Source organism: Panthera pardus, unplaced genomic scaffold (genome assembly GCF_024362965.1).
Source record: "Panthera pardus isolate Hobbes unplaced genomic scaffold, ASM2436296v1 HiC_scaffold_4, whole genome shotgun sequence".
Lineage (NCBI taxonomy): Eukaryota > Metazoa > Chordata > Mammalia > Carnivora > Felidae > Panthera > Panthera pardus.
This window is the reverse complement of record NW_026526969.1, coordinates 6,280,164-6,298,619: the sequence shown is the minus strand read 5'-3', so window position 1 is coordinate 6,298,619 and position 18,456 is coordinate 6,280,164. Positions and strand designations below refer to the sequence as shown.

Here is an 18,456-nt window from a genome sequence, read left to right as displayed (position 1 = left end):
CACCAACTGCTGATTGGCCCGCACTTGGTTGCCTTTGGGTGTGTCTCCTGCCCGATTACTAGTGGTCAGGAGAGCAGGCAAGCCTGCCCTGGGATGCGGGGGAGGGGGGGGGACTGTAGCAGCAGGCTAAGCAAATGGGGATCCAGGGCTCACTTGTGGCTACTGGGAAAGTGGAAGGAAGGGTAGATCTGAGCCCTCAGCACAGAAGGGGCGGGGCATCAGGCTTTAAGCAGGAGTAGAAACGTTCAGGCTGGGGTGGAGGGGCCAGAGGATCTGGAGGTTGAAGGCCGAGGTGGGAGGCGGGATCCTCTGCCTCTGAACCCCTTCTTCCGGTTAGTGCTGGGCACATTTACCCCCAAGTTCTAAGGCTGTGACCTCATGACAGTAAGAAACCTAGGGCAAAGACACGGTACAGATACAAATGTTTATTCTACATAAAAATTTCACAAAAGGGGCAGCTGGTTGTACCAAGACCTTTGGTGAAGGGGTGGAGGAAGGGAAGTTGCTGTTAAAGAAGGCAGCACGGACAGTGGTCACAGTCACTGGGCAGGAGCAGAGCTGAGGGAAGGCGGGGCACGGATGCGGCCCCATCCCCTACTGCATGCACTCGCATGCACACTCCCTGCCTGTCAACGAGGAAGAGGGGGGCTTGGGTGGGGGCACGTTTCTGACTTGAGAAGCCCCGAGATGGGGAGGAGGGAGGTACTCCTCCCTGGCCGGCTGCTGAATACTGCATCCTAGACACCAGACACCCACGTGGCACATCACCGGGGAACAGCAAGGGCAGGACGCGATTGCAGGCCTGGAGGGACACCTGACTTCCCAGAGCACGAGAGAGCAGGAACCACGGTCCCAAACATGCAACACAATGGCTTGAGGACCTGACTGAGGCCTGCCGGGGAGAGTGGCTGGCCCAGGGTGCAGGCTTCAGCTTATGGCAGAGAACTGACGGGCCCGATCTGCCTCCCTGGCTGGAAGGGTGGCTGGAAACCAGGCACCGGACAGTCTCTTGTGGAATGTTACCTGGGGTCAGGCACAGCCCAAAGGGGTTGCCCCTGGGGTTGCAGGATTGCGGGAAGGGAGGATGAGGCAGCCGAGACCTGCTGGACTCTGCCCCTAGGCAGGGGAGGGAGCCTGGTCTCGACACAGCCAGAAGCCACCTGACCACAGCACCCTGAGCCTCCCTGGCAGTGATCAGCTGTTAGAGGCTTAGAGCTGGGCTGTCTCTCAGGGCCACCCCTCCCCTAACCTGAAAAGCAGCACCATGTGGCCAGCTGGTCCCCACCCCTCAGGGGGCTCGGCTTAGGGGGACAGCTGGAGAGGACAGAGGTCAGGGCAGATGGGCCAGTCAGGAGGAGGCAAGGTTGGGGTCCAGAGCGAGCCTCGGTCCCAGGAGAGGGCAGACCCCAGGCTGGAGTGGAATTCGTGAAGGCAGGGGAAGGGGGTGGGGTGGGGATATGGCTACCCTGGGTGGCGCTACCTGGGAAGGGTGAGGCGGCCTGGGCCAGGGCCTGAGTCTGTGCCTCGCTGACCTACCCCACCCCACTGGCTGTTTCCCAGCCCGGCTCCCCACTGGCTCCCCGTACAGACACACACACGGTCACAGAGATCATGCACACGACGGCTCGGGGCGGGGTGGGGACGGAGGGCCCTGCGGCAGAGAAAGGAGCAGTACGGGGCGGGGAGGAAGGGGCTCCGAGCCAGAAGGCAGCAGCAGCCAAGGGGCCTCCTGAGGGCAGACCGTCCCGAGCAGGGTGGCGGGTGGGGTGGTTTCTATCCGAAGATGCCTCCGAAGGTGGAGGCGATGACGATGCCCAGGACCACGCAGCAGATGATGATCATGATCTTCTTCTGCACCGGAGAGGCACAAAGGAGCAGCCTCAGACGAGGGAGGGAGGCCAAGGGCTTGGGCAGAGCTCTGAGGGGGGTGGCGACGAGGGCTGGGGAAGGTGCAGCCCAGAGGCGGTGACACCAAGAGCTGAAGGCCTCAGGGTGGGGGCTCTGCTCAGCTCCGAGTTGGGGGCAAGCGGTCAAGGCAGAGTGGGGAGGGACCTATGGTGGTCCCGGGGCCCTCACGGGAGGGGGCGGGGAGGCTACTGACCCGGCGTGCTTTGCTCTGGTACTTGACGGCCTTCTTGGTGTCAGACACCGCTCTCTCCACGTAGTCCACCGAATGTTCCACGTTGTACTCAATCCTGTCAATCATCTCCCCCTGCAGGGCCAGGGTGCTCAAGCTCCAGCAGGGCCCCCCTCAGGGCAGGACTTCGGGGCGGCACCCTGAAGTCGGAGAAAGGAAAGTGGGGGTGTGAGGATGGGGTACAGCCTCTTACCTGTGCCCCTCGGGCCAGGCACCCCGGGGCAGCTCCCTCCTCTCCCTGCAGAGCGGTCATCCTGGGGGAGGGAACTGGCCATGCGGTCTCAGCCAAGGGTGTGGGGGCCATGCAGAGGGCGCGGAGCTGGGGCCTGGAACGCGGCGGAGGGAGGCCGGGGCGGGAGCAGGCGGTCTGGACAGTGTCCCACTCCGTCCTCCGCAGGCACAGTGGTTCTATCCAGCTCTGTCTTCAGTCTTCAGCATTCAAGACCCCCGCCCCCTCCCATAGCCCTTCTGGGCCCCGTAATCCGGTCCCACGCAGCCCCCTGGAGACCACAGCGCTGCCTGAGACCCCCCGGCAGCAGCTTTGTGACACACGACTGCTCTCTCCGAGTCCGCTGCTCCCACTGGCGTCCATACAGCTACGGTCTCTCAGCCACCGGTGGCAGCAGCCTCCTCGTGGCCTCCCTGCTTCCCAACTCTGCCCACACTATGCCCACACTGAAGACCCTCCATCTAGAAGAGAATCCAGGCATCCAGCACCACCTTCTGCCTCCTCCCCGCCGCCCCTGAGCTCCAACTGCACGGCCTCCTCCTCCGAGAGCCCGGCTCTTGCCAGTCTCAGGACAGTTCTGCCGCTGGTCCCTCTGCCTGGGCCACCTCTTCACTGTGACCCCGGGAAGTCTTCAGAGCTCAAATGCCACCTCCACAGAGAAGTCTTCCCCGACCACCCCGTCCAAAGTGGCCACCTCAGGGACTCTATTACCGTTACCCCAGGCGTGGCCCTCAGACTGGCGGCATCGGCATCGCCCTTGAAACTGTTAGAAATGCAAATTCCGGGGCGCCTGGGTGGCTCAGTCGTTAGAGCGGCCGACCCTTGATTTCGGCTCAGGTCACGATCTCCCAGTGAGATCGAGCCCCGTGTCGGGCTCTGTGCCGACAGCATGGAGCCTGCTCGGGATTCTCTCTCTCCCTCTCAAAATTAACTTGAAAAAAAAAAGCAAACTTACAGGCTCCCACCTTGACCTACCAATCTCTGGGAACGGGAACCAGGAAACTTACAAGCCCTCCAAGTGATTCTCGGGCACTTTCAAGTTGGAGAATCACCGCTCATTCACACTGCCTCCTAACATCTGAGCACCTGGCACAACTGGAGAACATTCCATCTGTCATATGCTTATGCTGCCCTTTCACCCAACAGACATCAGCTCCGGGAAGCAGGCCCTCAGCTGTCCTGGTCACTGCTATACTTCCAGTTCCTTGAAAAGCGGCCGTCCGCTGTGCCCATGTGACAAAGAGCTGATGAATAAGATGGGATAAGGCTGGGTAGAGGGCCATGCAGGGCCTGGGGTCCCGGAGGGCCAAGCAGAGCCATGCAGCACTGGGTCCCGGTAGCACAGCCATGCAGAGGACAGGGTCCTTTAGGTGGGCACGGCCCTGGAGGCAGTTTCAACAGCAGGCGGTTAGTTACCTGGAGACTCGGTCCCTCCCGGGCAGGGCAGCGTGTCAGGCAGAAAGGGTCGGGGTTAGTGCGGCCCTGGGTGCTGCTGTGGGCTGGGGGGCGGAGGGCAGTGGGGCCCTTGGTACTCACCTGGCTCTCCACAAGCATGGCCATGTCCATGAACATGTCGTGCAGCTCACGGATGCTGTTCTCCAGCTTGATGATCTCACTGTGCCGCGTCTCGATCTCGCTCAGAGCCTGCTTTGAGATGCTGGAGTCCATGATGATCTAGGGGGTGGGAGCAGTGCGCTGGGACCCAGGGGCCTGCTGAAGGGGGCAGGGATGGGGACCGGGGCCAGGACAGCAGGCCAAGGGCAAAGGCAGCTGGGATGGGCAGTGGCTCCCTCCTCAGCCACAGCATCCTCCCACTTCCTGCTTGGTTCTTACTAGCCGTTACCTGACTTCTCTCAGATGGATTTCTCCTCCTCAATACGGGGCTAATAACACTCCCCGCCTGTGCCTGCCACACGGTAACTAAGTGGTAGTTCTTGTCACCAGTCTTGTACGGCCCAAGTTGACTGTCCCAAGGACCCAGGCCTTGAACTGCTTTTCTCTCTTCCCCTCTCCTTCTGTTCTGCCTCCCAGAGAGGGCAACTGCCTCTCCCTTCTCTCCTCCTGGAACCCACGTCCCCAAGCCGCCTTCCACCCCCTGTGGGCCACCTCCTTCAGAAAGCCCCCCTGCTCAAGCTTCACCTGAATGGAGAGACGGCCAAGGGCACCGTGTTCCCCAGGAAAGGAAAAAGGCCCAGAGGATAGTGGAAGGCACCCCTGGCTGGCAAATGGACAGGAGAAGCAAGGAAGTGGACCTAACTGGGAGGACCCGGGAGACATGGGTCTTAATTCTACCTCCGCCACTAACGTTCATGTGGCCTCAGCCTGGTCCCTTTTCCTCTCTGGGACTCCGCCTTCTCCGAGGCCTAAAAGGTGGCTGTGTCCAAATACTGCCCTGTCCCAGCACACCTGGGGGCCCGGTGGGAGGGGTGTGGTGCACACTCACCCCGGAGGCAAAGATGGCCGGGTTTCCGCTCTCCAGCATGTCCTCCAGCTCCTCACTGGTCGTGGTCCGGCCGGCTGCGAGGAGGGGTCACACCGAGTCCGGCACACCCCGCAGATCGGCGGCGGCCCTGGCCCCGGCCCCGCCCCCAAGCCCCGGCCCCGCCCCGCCAGCTCACTGATCTCCAGCTGCCTCTGGATGCGGCCCTTGCAGCGCTCGCGGTAGTCGGACTGCGTGGCGTTGTACTCGGACATGACCTCCACGAACTTGCGGGACAGCGTGGAGTGCTGGGGATCCGAGGTGGGGGTGCAGGTGTCAGGCCCGGCCCCACCGAACACCAGAGCCTCAAGCGCCCGCCTGCCCACCCTGAGGCCTGCCTGCGGCACCTGTGTCTTTCGGATCCTCAGGTCTGCGGATGAGCGGTTGAGGCCTTCCTCCTGCTCGATGCTCTGCTCAATGCCTGGGGGAACGAATGGCTGCCGAGCCATAGCCTGTCTCCCTTGCCACTGCCCATCCCCCTGACCCACATGCCCAGGATCTGGCTCAGGACCTCCTCCCCTAGAGAGGATCTCCTGTGGTCTGTAAGTGGGGTCACATGGGACGCAGAGGAGGAGGGAGCGCGGGACTGATGGGGGTGGGGGGCAACAAGGGCCCATTCGCATGACGCACGCTTCGGCGTGTGCATACATGCGGCCCATCTGTGAGGCCTCAAGTGCACGCCACGCTATGGGTGTGAATGCCCACGATGCGCTAGGCCTGGTGGCTCAGGCCCACCCTGCCTCCTGTGCGCCCAGCAAGGGGCCATGCCCAGAGTGGGGAGGGCCTGGTGGCCACAACCTGCAGAGCACACGGCCCCCGGTCCTGTGCATTTGTGGGGTGGGCACATCTGTGGCGCTGGCCACTCCCTGAACCCTCTTTAGCTGCAGTGGGGGACAATGCTCAGAGGGGAGCACTCCCTCAGTGAAGCCTCGGGCCCCTGCGTCCTCAGGCCCAGCCCAGAGCCTGGCACAAACAAGCCTTGCCAGGCAGCAGTTGAGGGAATGGGCGCATGATGGCACCCTCATAAAGGAAAGCAAGGCCCAATGTACCCTTCAGAGTTAGTGAACCCCCACGGCTACACACAGGAAGCGGGTCCAGAGGGCCCCTCCACCTCCCAGGCAAGGCCTGGAGCCCAGACTCACTCTTTAACTTGGAGCGAACTTTGTTCGCTGTCTTCTTGATGTCAGACATGAGCTCCTCCAGTTCCTCCTTCGTCTCTGGGGAGGCAGAAGGGGTACAGGGTAGACACCCGGGGTTCCCCTGCCGCCCGCCGTTCAGGCGCAGCCTCTGGCCCAGGGGGCCCAGCGGGGGGCTCTGGGCAGAGCCTGGGTCCTGGGTCTTCCCCCTTCCCCCGGCTAAGGCTCGGCCTGCCCCTCCGATCCTGGGCGGGGGCCACACCAGCTATCGCCTAGCTCCCTCTGTGCTGCCTTCCGAGGAGCCTCCCTTCCTCCTTTGCTGGCTCTCCCACCCCCTGCAGATAACAGATGGGTCTAAATTTAAGGCAGAAATAATTGTGGAGCAGCTGGCAATGCTGGAGTTGGCGCCGGGGGACATTTACTTGATGCCTGCCTGAGTCGAAGGTGGGGGGAGCGGGCTCACCTAGCGCTACCTGGTAGCTCTGGCGCAGGGGGGGAGCATCCAGCCAAGGGGGTGACAGAGCCAGGGGCCGGAGAGGCCGAAGCAAGCACCTTGGGTGGGGTAGACCTTGTTCTGCTAGAGCCCCCCTTCCCAGGTGCTGAGCCCGGCGGGTAGGCGGGGGCGTGAGGCACCTGGCCTGGATGGGAGCTGGCGGAGAAGCGCCTCAAAGAGGTGGGCCTCGGCCCACAGTTGGCCGTGAAGCAGCAGGTGGCTGGGCCTAAGAGGGGAAGTTGGGGGAAGGCCGTGACCTAGTGTTTCTCGGGACCACCTCTCTAAAGCTGGGAGAGGCCATGGGGGTACTCAGCTTGCTCAACCCCCAGCGAGGGGCTGGCCGGCCGAGGGGGGCCAGGGGGCTGCTCTCCCGTGGGGTGATGCAGCAACGGCTCCGGACAGCGCCCCAGCCTCAGGGCGACCCCAGGGCTCTACTTCCTGGAGAAACCAGGACTGAGCCTTTCTTATCCACCGTCTGTTTTCCTCTGGGGCCGGGGCCTCTCCTGTAAGGGGTTGGGAGGGGCTTAGAGCGGTTGATGGGGGGGTGCCTACCAAGTGGATCATGAGGTGGGGGGCTTCGAGGAGCGGAGGAGGGCGCCTCGTTCGTTCAAACAAAGGGAACTTAGTTACCAGCTGCTCTGACGTCTCAGCCGCTTTTGCTCAGACCCAAAATAGCCCGGCCCGGATGGCCGCGCCCAGGGGAGACCGAGCAAGCCTCGGCCTGGGCGAGCCCCCCCCCCCCCCCCGCCCCCACCACTGCCATCTTTCCCAGTCACTCCTTGTTAACGGCGCCCTCTGCCCTAGAAGGAGTCCCCTCCCCATGAGGAATGGCCCGTGAGCCCACATCAGTGACCGCTGGCTGGTCCTGACTGCTCAGCTCACGGGGCCAATCCTAGCGGGTCGCTACCGACTGTGGGACTCGGGGAGACCTCGTGTGGAAGGTGGCACAGGGGAGCCAAGAGAAACGGACTGGCATCTCCGTTGCCCCACACTCTCCCCGTCTTCCAGCGGGTGACAGGCCAATGCCCCAGCTCTTGCAAGTACTCTGTTCTCACAGGCAGCCCCCTCTCTCATCAGGAGGGGCCCACACGGGGGCACACGCGGACTCAGACACACATGCGCACTGAAACCCACCATGTCACAGCTGCCTTCCCAGACAAACCGCTGGGGAGAGGGCCAATGCATGACGGCCACACCGAATGTGTGCCCTGCCCCGGGTGACCCCTCTCTCCTTCCCACCCATTCCCAGCACAGTCTCCTGGCTCCCAGCGGACTCATTTTGCTTCCCAAGGGCCTGGCACTGGTCTCACGTTCAAGCACTCTTTGGGGGCTGTGGAGAGAGGTCTGGGCGCTTGAGGACACCAGTGGAACCAGGGCTGAGGGCCTATGGATGGAGACGCACTGCTGTCGAGGACACAGAAACCCAGCCCTGAGCACTTCGCCTGGCCCACCCAGGGATGGGAGCCTCCCCTTTGCATTCTTGGGGCCCCGTGGGCTGGTGCCTCCCAAAAGGGCTGGAGAGGTGAGGGAGGAGATGAGCAGACAGAAGCTGTGTGCATATATGCACAGTCAACCATCCAGGTCGCGGGCTGGGACCCCAGCCCTGTCGCGGACTCCCTGGGGCCGAGGGGAAGGAATCTGGGGCCCGCATGCCGCCAGCCCCACACAGGGCAGTGCAGCGATCAGCACCTCCCCAGCAACTGTGACGGCAGGGTCAGGAGGACCTGTCTGGGGACAGAGCGGAATGCAGACACACAGAGGCTCCTTGTGCAGAGGGAGAAAGGTGACTTCCTGGAATCCTGATAATGCCCAGCCCCGGGGTACCAGTGGCTGCCAGCTCTTTCCGGAAGCTCCTCCCGCTCGGCCGGCTTGCCCTCCCACGGCGCTGAGCCTCGGCACTGCCATCTGCTCCCCCAGGAGGCTCGGGAAGGGGAGGGGCTGGGCGGGGAGGCTTCCTTTGGAGCCGGGCAGCACCCGCCTACCCAGCTTACCTGGAGAGGGTGGGGCTGGCGCCCGATGCCACCCAGGCCCCAGGATGGCCGCCCCACTCCGCACAAGTCCGTGTGGGACCCGGGCGCTGAACCCCGCCCCACGCCTGGGCCAACTGTGTTTCCCGAAGCTTTCCACAGGGGCCCTCCCCGTCCCGGCCACGCCAAGGTACCCCTCTGCCGACCAACGGTGAGGGTGCTGGGGTTCCGGGAGCCCCTCCCGGGCAGCAGCGCCTTCCTGGAGGCCCCAAACCCGCCCCTCAGTCCTCCACACTCACTCTCGTCAGGGTTGGGGGAGGCCAGGATGGCACTGTGCTTCCGCTTCACCTCCTCCACGTTCTCCGAGATCTTGTCAATGAAGCCACGGATCTCCTCCACCTGCGCACCAAGGCCAGGCAGGCAGGGGGAGATCCAGGGAGGGGGCTCGTGGGCCCGGGGCTGGCCCAGACTGGGGCTGGCGGTCAGGTTCAGGGAGAGGCTGGACCTGGCTTCAGGAGGCGGGGCAGGGGGGAGGGGGGCAATGGGGGCAGGGGCTCCAACTATCCTTCTAGAACGGGATGGGGAGGAGTGGGCGAGTCCAATCCTAAACTCTGCTCCCCTCTGAGCTTCAGTCTATTCTCCCTCAGAATGGGTCTGTTATTTGGTGTAAGGGCCCTGGGCCTGGCTCAGAGGACGGATGTGGGCCCCCCACCCCGCCCCGAGCTCTGCCTTGGAGGTCTGCCCAAGGAGGTGGGGTGTGCCGGCTCCCACCTGTTCAAAGAACTCATCCATGAAGCCATCTCGGTCCACGGTGACAGTGACATCGTCATCATCATCGCTGTCCTTGGCCTGCGCAGGGGTGTGGACACATGAGCGGACCTGTGGTGGGCCCACTGGGGCCCGCTGGACCTGGGGCCACAAACTGCCCCGCATCTATACTCAGCAGCTCAGTTCCAGGGCCCTGACCACTGCCCTCCGTCACCTTGGCAGGGACGAGGTCCGGCTGTGCCCTCGGCTCCCGGCCACAGTGAGACCTGGAGGACCCCGGGGGACCCAGCATAAGGAGAGAGGCCTGGCCTGTCGAATTGGTGACCGGACCGGGTCTCCACCTCTAGGCCAGGGATTCCTTCCTTTACCCAGCTGCCTGCCCCTTCCCCACAGGACTGGGGTCCTCCCAGTATGCCCCTCACCCTAGGGGACAGCTGGGAAGGCTGGGTCCCCTGGCCAGTGGCCCCAACTCACAGACCTGGCCTGAGACAGGCTGCCTGGAAGCCGTTCTTCTCTCCTTTCTGGGCCTGAAGGTTTTAATTAAGATGGGGCCCAAAGTTCCCAAGTTCCCTTTCTTAGGGGCACCCAGGAAGGGGAGGCCCATGTGCCAACAACACCTGCCTCTAAAAAGGTAGGATGACTCAGAAAGAGGCCGTCCCACAGCCCCTCAGGCAGGCCTGAGAGACACTGCCTGCACGGGGCTCTGTGAACTCTGTTCTCTCCTTGTCATTCTTTTTTTCCTTTTAATTAAAAAAAAAATTTTTTTTTAATGTTTATTTATTTTTGAGAGAGAGGGAGAGTGCCAGCGGAGGAGGGACAGAGAGAAAGGGAGATAGAGGGTCCAAAGTGGGCTCCACACTGATAGCAGAGAGACTGGCACGGAGCTCGAACCCATGAACTGTGAGATCGTGACCTGAGCTGAAGTTAGACACTTAACCGACTGAGCCACCCAGGCGCCCCTCTTCTTGTCATTCTTGACATCAGACCTCGATCCTCTTTCCCTCCAGGCTCAGAGGTGGGCCTGGCAAGACCAGTCATGTCACTTGGCTCAGGGCCTGCCCTAGGCCCCAGCTACAGGTGCAGCCACACCCCACCACCCTGAGAGCAGCCGTATAAAAGCCCCCCACCCTGGGGGGGGCGGGGTAATTACACCTCTGACTTCCCAGTGCACTGGCCGTGCTCATTACTGTCCGGCTTAGGCACCTGCAGTCGCCAGGGGCAGCCCACTCTGTTGGCAAGGGCAAGTCCGTCTCCACAGCCAAAGCCAGGATACCCAGGGCAGGACCGGCCTCGCCCTGGACTGGGGATCTCAGGCTTGGTCACATCTCCTATCTTAGCACCCCACAGGGTAGGCATGAGCTGGCTCAGCACTGGCGTTCACCTCAATCTCTCTTACGTCAGGGTCAGAGCCAAGGATAGGGGCAGTGAGGGAGGTCGAGGGTCGGTGAAGCTGAGGGATCCAGAGGGCTGGGCCCAGCTAGCCTGCTGGGGAGGGACCCAGGTTCTGCACCCAGCAGGGGCTGACTGAGGGACGTGCCCTCTGGGTCTGTCTGCTCCTGTTTGCAGTGGGGACAGCGATGCCTGGCCGCAGGGACAGAGGGCAGAGAAAAGGTGGGAAAGCACAGCATGTTCTATAAAGGGCTGTGCCCCTGGGGCTCTCGGGGTCCTACTGCCCCACCGGAGTGGGACCAACCAGGAGACGGGGTTGGTTGGGAGCTTCCTGGAGGCGTCTCTGACAGGCCCCTCTCATCAAGAGATCACACCTCCTCCCCCAGCAGCTAAAATAAATCCTCGCTCCCACAAGTGTCTGTGGCTGCTACCAGGTGGCCCCCTCCCCCCAACCGAGCCCACCTATAGACAAAGAAAATCTAGGAGCCATTTCTACACTTTTGGGCCTTGCCAGGCCCGGGAGCTAAGCTGAAAGAGCACTCCCTAGGGAAACTGAGGCAGAGTGCAGTCTGGAGGAGCCCAGGTCCCCCTTCAGGGCAGGCTGCCAGCTTGGGAGGTGGCCCTAGGAGTGCCTGCCATTCAGCACCCTGCCCTGTCTTTTTGGTGTCTAGAGAGGGACAAGGGTGGACAGGAAAGGACTGAGGAGAATTTTCCAGCTCCCCTCCCAGAAAGAGTAATGACTGGCGGGGGCCAAAGACAAGGGCATCAGAGTTTCCAAGGATGAGAGTCGCTGCCAGAGACCCCTGGGATCTGGGCTGATGGCTCTCCCCGGGCCTCAGCTTGCCCATCTGTAAAATGAGGATGTATCTTCTCCATGCATCCAGGAGCTTTGACCTGCTCCCTCCACAGCCTCCCCAGAAGACTGAAGAAGTTTCTCCAGCACAGGGTTGGCAGGAAAGATGCCCACGCTCTCCTCCAGGCCCTGTGTCAATGAGGGCAGAGCTGAGGAAGGGGATACCTGGGGCCAGGGCCTGGTGGGGGCCCCCAGGTTGGGGTCTGTCCTGAAGGTGGCGTTCAGATTAGCCCCAAAGCTGGTTGGAGGGTTTAGGGCCTGACTTCACAGCCTTGGTCACACCAGTGGTGGCTCCAAGCAAAACCCTGAGGGGATTCTCCATGGGGACCCCTTCCCTACCAAGTCTCAGCACTTCTTCCTCTCGGGACTTTTCGCCCACCACCCTTCATCACCTCACTGCTGCAGCCTAAAACTGGACCCAGCACGCCCCACCTATAACCATTTCCCTGCTTCGATGACCCACCCAACTGTCTTCCCTTTCCCCATGCAATGCCCTCTGCCTGGAATGCCGATTCCATGAAGCTGCCATTCATTCCCCTCATCCTTGGATGCTGCCTCCTTCCAGAAGCCTTCCCCAGCTCCCCAGGGTCACTATCTTGTTCCTCTGCTTCCCCCTGCACTATTCCCTTCTCTACTGGAACCACAACCACAGACTCTCAGGCCCTGAGGGACCTGAAAAATCACCTTGGCCTCGGCTTCCAGACTCAGCTTGCACACCTCCGGTGATGGTGAGCTTACTACCTTTCCTGGGCAGCTCTGCCCATCTTGGACTGCTCCAATTGTCCCTTTCCTGTACAGTTTGGCCCTAGGCCATAAAGAACCTGTTGGTGCCCTCTCCTTGGGCTGGACTTGCCAGAGATCTAAAGACAGCATCAGCATCTTCTCTGGGTTTTTCTACTCATGTTGGCTATTCCCTTCCCCTCAGATCCTTCCTAGGGCCCGAAGTTGCAGTCCTTGCCCCAGACTTACTTGGTTCAGCCTCTATCTTCTCCTGCAGTACATGATACAGACTGAATTTGCTGCTGATTGTGGTCTGAATGGTACCAAAGAGCTGACCCATCCCCTCCCTCTTTTTATGTGGTCTACCTCTGTTAATGCAACCAGAAATCAGTACGATATATGATATATGATTGTATCAGTGATCATATAGCACTTCCTGCCCAGGAAAACCCCAAGCCCTTCCCTACCACTGTCTACTTGGTTGGATTTTAGGCTCAAGTGAAGGACTTTTTTTTCTGTTTCATTTCTTCATTTGTTCAGATCCTTATTCTACTCTGTGAGAATCTGACGGCTCATGATTTTGCTGCCCCCCCGCAACCTCATCCACATCTAGGCCGGTGCCCTGTGGCACCTTTCTAGAGACATCCTCCAGGTTAACTGAGACTGAGGTCAGGTCTCATGGGACACTGAGTAAATGACAAGCCCCAAACCCAGACACGCTCCTGACCCAAAAGGAAGTAGGAAGTAGGCTGGTGTGCTATCTCCTAGTGTCCGGGGATGGTCAGGGCAGACATCACCTACAGGCACACAGGGGCCACCCAGATAGTTTTAAATCATGAGGGCCCCAGCTCCCTTAGAAATCTGCCAGCCTTCTGCGAGTGACAGTCACGGCTCCAGAAAGAGGGCTGGACTAGACTGGAGACTTGAGGGTCCCCAGTGGCAGTTGGAGGCGGCAGTTACAGCCTGGAGTGGTCACAAGCTGGAAGCTGCAAACATCTTTAGAAAAAACCCACCCAGGCATCCTGTGATGTACCCTACCTGCCATCTGGCCCAAACGAGGTTCCACCTCTTTCTCCTGAGCCCCCATTCCCGAGGACCCTCAAATCAGAAACCGGGGTACATTCACATTCTTCCTTTTCTTCTCACATCCAACCAATATTTTACTTGTCATGATTTTTTTTGTTCATCCCTCCACGGTTCTCAACCCTGTTCCAGGACCATAATTCCTTGGGGGCTTAAAAAACCCCCACCAGCTTCCAGGACTCTATCCTAGAGAGATTGAATTGGACTTTCAGGGGGTGGGGCTGGGGAGGCTGTTTTTAAAAAGCTCCCCCCACCCCAGGGGTTGAGAACCACTGGTCTGGTCTTACTCCTCTCCATAGGCTCTGGCCCAAGCAATCAGGAATGAAAGCCGCACTTGGGAGAAGCCCCCAACCTTCTAGTGGAGGTCAGACAGCCCTGGTGGTCTCTCCTGGCAGAGGCTCCAGGATTCCAGGATACCTTCCTGGAAACAAAAGTGATTCTTCCAAGAGCCTCGGAGGCCAGGCAGCCTCCAGGCCTGTCCCCAGGGATGGAGAGTGGGAGGCCAGCCAGCAGGGCTGATTCATTCCTCCTGAGCAGGAGTTGCTGTTGTCTGCCTCGAGGACTATATCCCCCTCCCCCCCCTCTTTTTAATGACGAATCAAAGTCAATACCACCAGAGCGGACAGACCCAGAGCTGAGTCAGGGGTATGTGAGGCCAAGCTGCATCCCCAGTAAAGAAGGGCTCCCCGCATCTGATCCCTTCCCCCTCTCTGCATCCTGTGTGTGCCCTTCACCAGATCCCTGCCCCTTAGCAGGCCCCCAGGGCAGCTCCAGGAGGCAGCCTCAGCCCCAGGAGATGAGCTGGCCTCTGCCCGGCACCCTCCAACACATGGTGTGACCTTAGATAACACCCTGGCCCCTTCCAGACCTCAGCTTTCCAATCTGTGAAAGGGGAGGTTGGACTAGACAGTCCCTGGAGGTCATTCCGGCTGCACCCCAGATGAAAATGTGCCCAAATTCGCTGCACCCCAAGGAGGTCAGAGGAGGGAAGGAGGCCTACTCTTACATCCCCATTTCTTCCACTCTGCAAGGCGGATCCCACTCGCTCCACCGTATGGGTGAAATGGGCACAGAGAGGTTAAGGCAAGAACCTGCCTGGTGTTGCCTAGGGCACCCTGTCTCTTCCCGGCAATGAGAGAGAAAAGGGAAGCTGGGGGACAGAGGGGCCCACGGGGTTTTCCCTTCCGGGCCTGCCCCTGCTGCTCCAGTGAGCAGGCGTCAGACCACCTACCACTCTCGGTTGGGCATTCCAACCTCTCTGCCTTTACTCATGCGGGTCTCTCCTTTTGGACCACCTTCCCTCCCCCCATCTAAATCCAACTCCTCTTTCTGGGCCACCCCAAGTTCTCTTCTCCCAGGGTCTGGCTGCCCCAACACTCCCTCCTCTCCATCCTCTGGCTTCCGCAGCAGGCCTCCTGTGTCGCACACGACTCGGGACAAAGATAAACACCGTCCTGGGCTCGGGGAGGGGTAGGTCTGAGAACTTCTGGTTCTCAGAAAGAAAACCAGAGAGGCCTCTGAATTGGGGGAAGGAGGCAGCTGCGTGCCAGATGCGGCTGCCCAGGGACACTTTGCCCCAAGTCTCTCTGGCTGTGTGCCCCTGGGCTAGTCTTTGCCCCTCTTAGGCCCTCGGGTTGCCCTTTTGATCTCTGAGGGCCCCCAATGATCCCTTCGGTCTGTCTGCACAACTAGAGAATCAGCCTTATGAGTGATGGGAGAGGCTGGAGGGCTGGGCCTGGCCTGCAGAGCGCTGAGGAAATGCGCCAGCTCCTTCCCCAAGTGTGACTTTTATAAATAAGCTCCCTTTGCCTTCCTTCCAAATGTGGTGGCGTTGGGTGGGGAAGGAGGAGGGGGGAGAAGGGAGGGAGGGTTGGTGGTGGTACAAGTCACTGTCCCGAGCACCACCTCTGTCCAGCCCAGCCAGTACCGGCCCCTTGGGTCCTGGGGATTCTAATCTGAAAATTCTGGCTCCTGGGGTTCAAGGTCTCCCCGAAATACGGAGGCGACTCAGGAGACCTGTGACTACCCCTTGCCCTGAGAAACTGGGTTCTAGGTGTCTCATCTCCGCTATATAGCGGGGAACTCGAGGCCCGGAGGGGGACTTGTGGGAAACGATAGCCCCCCACAGACTACCTGTTCCACCCCACACAGTGTGGGCTCCTGGAGGTTGCAAGAGACGCCCAATGGGCAGGGCCACCCAGCAGCGGATACAGCAAACCTCCATGGGTTCTGACTGCCTGAGGGGTGGGGTCTAGAGAGGAAGCCCCCCTCAATTCACAGGGAAGCCAGGCCTCACCCTCTAGGGGACCACGCTGGCTAGTGTTTAGGTGTATGTGGGGTGGGGGGTGGGGGTGAGGGGTCACAAAGACACACAGCGGAGCCAAACACCTGGGTTCAACCTCCCTACAACCCTAGCTCTCCTGGTGGTTCCCCGCCCAGCCAGGCCTAAGTCTATCTTCGGGACTAGGCAAAGCCCCTTTCTACCATCGCTTTTGCACACTACCAGACTTGCCATTGCTCTCTTGTGCCTCAGTTTCCCCTTTATCAGAGGGGATGAAGGCTGATGAGCCACAGATCCTGTCACATGGAAAGGACTGCGTTTCCCTGACCACTTGGTTCCCACATATACTCTCGTCTGACCCACCAGGCACCCAAACATCAGCAAATGCACCACGTGGACATACATCGCCAAGATAACATTCTTTCTGACTCAACGTAGCACAGGAAGCTTGAGGGCAACCGCAAGGGCTGGCGGGGGAAGTGTTTAGACATCATATATGACATGAGGGACCATCTTCTTCCTTTGAAACCTCGTGGGGTTTACCCTAGGGGCCGGGCACTTGGCCAGGAATAAAAGGTCTGATGGGAGGGTGGGGCCAGTAGCCAGAGCCAGGGGGAGATAGAGGCAGGGTGGTACAGGTCGCAGCTCCGCGCTGCCCAGGACACAAGACTGGTATAATGGGGGAGACGGGGCACAAATGCGGGGAGCCTCTGGACAGAGAGGTCAGGCCATGAGATCAAAAGCCCAAAGCACACTTGAAACTTTCCCTATGAGAGGACCTATGTCTCTGGCTCCAGGTGGGGCAGCAGGGGGAGGGCTCTGAGGGGCCACCGAGCTAGTGCCCCCCCCCCCCCAGATGAGTGGTACGGGAAGGGCACCTGCCAGCCAGCAGGGTGGTCAACTAGGGGATCAGACAAGGGTCAGCCTGGTCTAGAGTCCTCATGTCCCCCTCCCCACAGGCAGGCTTCACTTCCTTCACTGCTCCCGCGGGGGCCCCCAGGCTTGCCACCTCTAAGGGCAAAGGTGAGAATACCCTGGTAAACGTCAGCGGCCACGGGAGGCTGGGGAGGGGGGTGCATGAGAAACAGGCGGCAGGGCTCTGGGTCAGGGCTGGGAAAGGGTGGGCTCTGGTCAGAACCTTTGCGGATCCTCTTACTCCCCACGAACCCCGCCCCGGGAGCCACACCCCGGGGGCCCCGAGACACAGGTGGAAAAATAGATAGGTTCAGGTTGGAACCAGACCACGAACCCGGGAAGGGTCTGAAAACACCACCAGGGTCGGGGTTGCTCGGGGGCTAGGAAGGTGGACCGGAGGATGGGGGGCGAATCTGACCCCTCTGGGACCTGGGCGGGCAGCAGACCCCGAGCGTGACCGGGATGGGGAGCCACAGGTGATGGGAGCTACAGGTGACGGGGGCGGCCCGCGGGACAGCGCCCGCCCGAAGAGCCCAGCCCCACCCGGCGGCCCGGTTTCCGCAGCGCCCCGCAGCTGGGCTCTGAGCAGGGGACCGCCCCCGGCCCCTTCCCGCTGCGGTCCCGCCGTCTGTCTCTACCAGTGCGGGGGACAGGAGGGTCGGTGATGAGGCACAGTGTGGGGACAGAGACGGGACCTGCTCCGCGCGGGCTACGGGAGAGGTCAGCCCTCTGTCCCGCCACCGGTATCCGATAATAGCCCTCCGACCCCTCAAAACAAGGGGACGCCGAAAAGTTTATCCAGGATCCCGGGCTCCGGCCGCCAGCCCGCGGGCCCACGGCGCCGAGCTCACGCGAGCCCGTGACCCCGAGTGGGTCCGAGGGGCGGGACCCGGAGGGGGGTCGCGGTCCTCGGCTCCGCACCGCTCCTTCCCGCCGGGTCGAGGACGCAGGGGCTGTCGCCGGGTGGCCGCCGAGGCCGGGCGGGGAGCGGGCGGCGCGCCGGGCGCGGGCGGCGAGCGGCGACGCGCTGGGGCCGGACTCACCGTGCGGAGCTCCTGGGTTCGGTCCTTCATGCTCCCGGGAGTGGCAGCGGCGCCGGCTGCAGCCGTGTGAGCCCCGCATGCGCGGCGGCCGCCCCGCGGCTGCGCAGCGCCAGCCCGGCCCCGCCCCGGCCCCCGGGACCCCGGCCCAGCCCCCAGCCCGGCCCCGCCCAGCCGCCGGCTCACGCCCCGCGCAGTGGGGTCGAAACCCCGGGACTTCTTGCGCCTGTGTTCCCCACCCCGCGTGATCCCTGCCTGGGATGGGGCTCCAGAGCCCCTGCTCCCTCCTCTACCCCAACCCTCTCGGCGCTCAGCCGCTCAGCAGCCCAGCCGTCGTTCTGGACCCTGGATCTTTACCCCCAGAGCTCCTCACCTCCCTGGGGATTTGCTGGAGGTTGGAACCCCCTCGATTTTATGGCCTTGGAACTTCTAGCACTCCCCTCCGAAAACCTCCTCCACCAAAAGCCTCCTCCAGAGTTCCAGCCTCTGAGCCCCTACCCTTCCCACTTTCCCCCAACACTTCATCCAGACTCAGGCTCTGGCCCCTCTTTCCCTGGGATTTCTCAGTTCACTGGTCTGATGCAGGGTGACCACTTCTTTTCCTTTAGTTTCCGCTCCCAGCAGGACGCAGGAACCCTTCTGTCTTTGGGGAAAGGAAATCTAAGTTAAAGCCTGCTCCCCCCCCCCCCCCCGAGATTCTATTTCCTATATACAAGGCGGGGGGGGGGGGCGGCATTTAAGCCTGGAGCCCGGCTCACTCTGACACTAATGGAAAGATCTTAGCTGTATGTAGAGGGGTAGTGGATGGGGGCTAGTCAGTAGCAGATGCTCCTTTTCTGGTCCTTGCCAGCATCTTGTTGAGACAGCAGCCATATAACACCCTCCCTCCAGCTGTCCCCTCTGTGCCCTGGCCCAGACCTTCTTGACCTCAAGCCAAACACTCCCTCTTCCTTTCCCCAGGGCTGC

At 61.3% G+C, this 18,456-nt stretch overlaps 1 protein-coding gene across 3 annotated transcripts; it reads right to left on the bottom strand.

Annotated features, from left to right (window-relative positions):
* Positions 1-410: 410 nt before the first annotated feature.
* On the bottom strand, positions 411-17,617 carry STX1A (syntaxin 1A). Of its 3 annotated transcripts, XM_019421674.2 has the most exons (10): positions 17,494-17,617; positions 9,213-9,290; positions 8,741-8,840; positions 5,988-6,062; positions 5,193-5,266; positions 4,985-5,093; positions 4,810-4,883; positions 3,903-4,040; positions 2,102-2,212; positions 411-1,851 (listed from the first exon to the last, which is right to left on the bottom strand). In XM_019421674.2, exons 1-10 carry the CDS (start codon positions 17,521-17,523, stop codon positions 1,774-1,776), a joined length of 867 nt encoding a protein of 288 aa, XP_019277219.1. In that variant the 5' UTR covers positions 17,524-17,617; the 3' UTR covers positions 411-1,773. The 3 variants fall into 3 exon arrangements, with proteins under 3 accessions (XP_019277219.1, XP_019277220.1, XP_019277218.2); XM_019421675.2 differs by lacking the exon at positions 411-1,851 and having other exon boundaries at positions 2,165-2,277; XM_019421673.2 differs by lacking the exons at positions 411-1,851; positions 2,102-2,212 and adding an exon at positions 3,348-3,748.
* Positions 17,618-18,456: the final 839 nt, after the last annotated feature.

Excerpts from the sequence above, each read along its gene's own strand:
- STX1A (XM_019421673.2), bottom strand. The coding sequence starts at position 17,523 with ATGAAGGACCGAACCCAGGAGCTCCGCACG. Across the intron at positions 5,267-5,987 it reads AGTTCGCTCCAAGTTAAAGA|GCATTGAGCAGAGCATCGAG; the intron begins GTGAGTCTGGGC and ends TCGTTCCCCCAG. Across the intron at positions 3,749-3,902 it reads CCATGCTTGTGGAGAGCCAG|GGCCGTGCCCACCTAAAGGA; the intron begins GTGAGTACCAAG and ends AACTGCCTCCAG.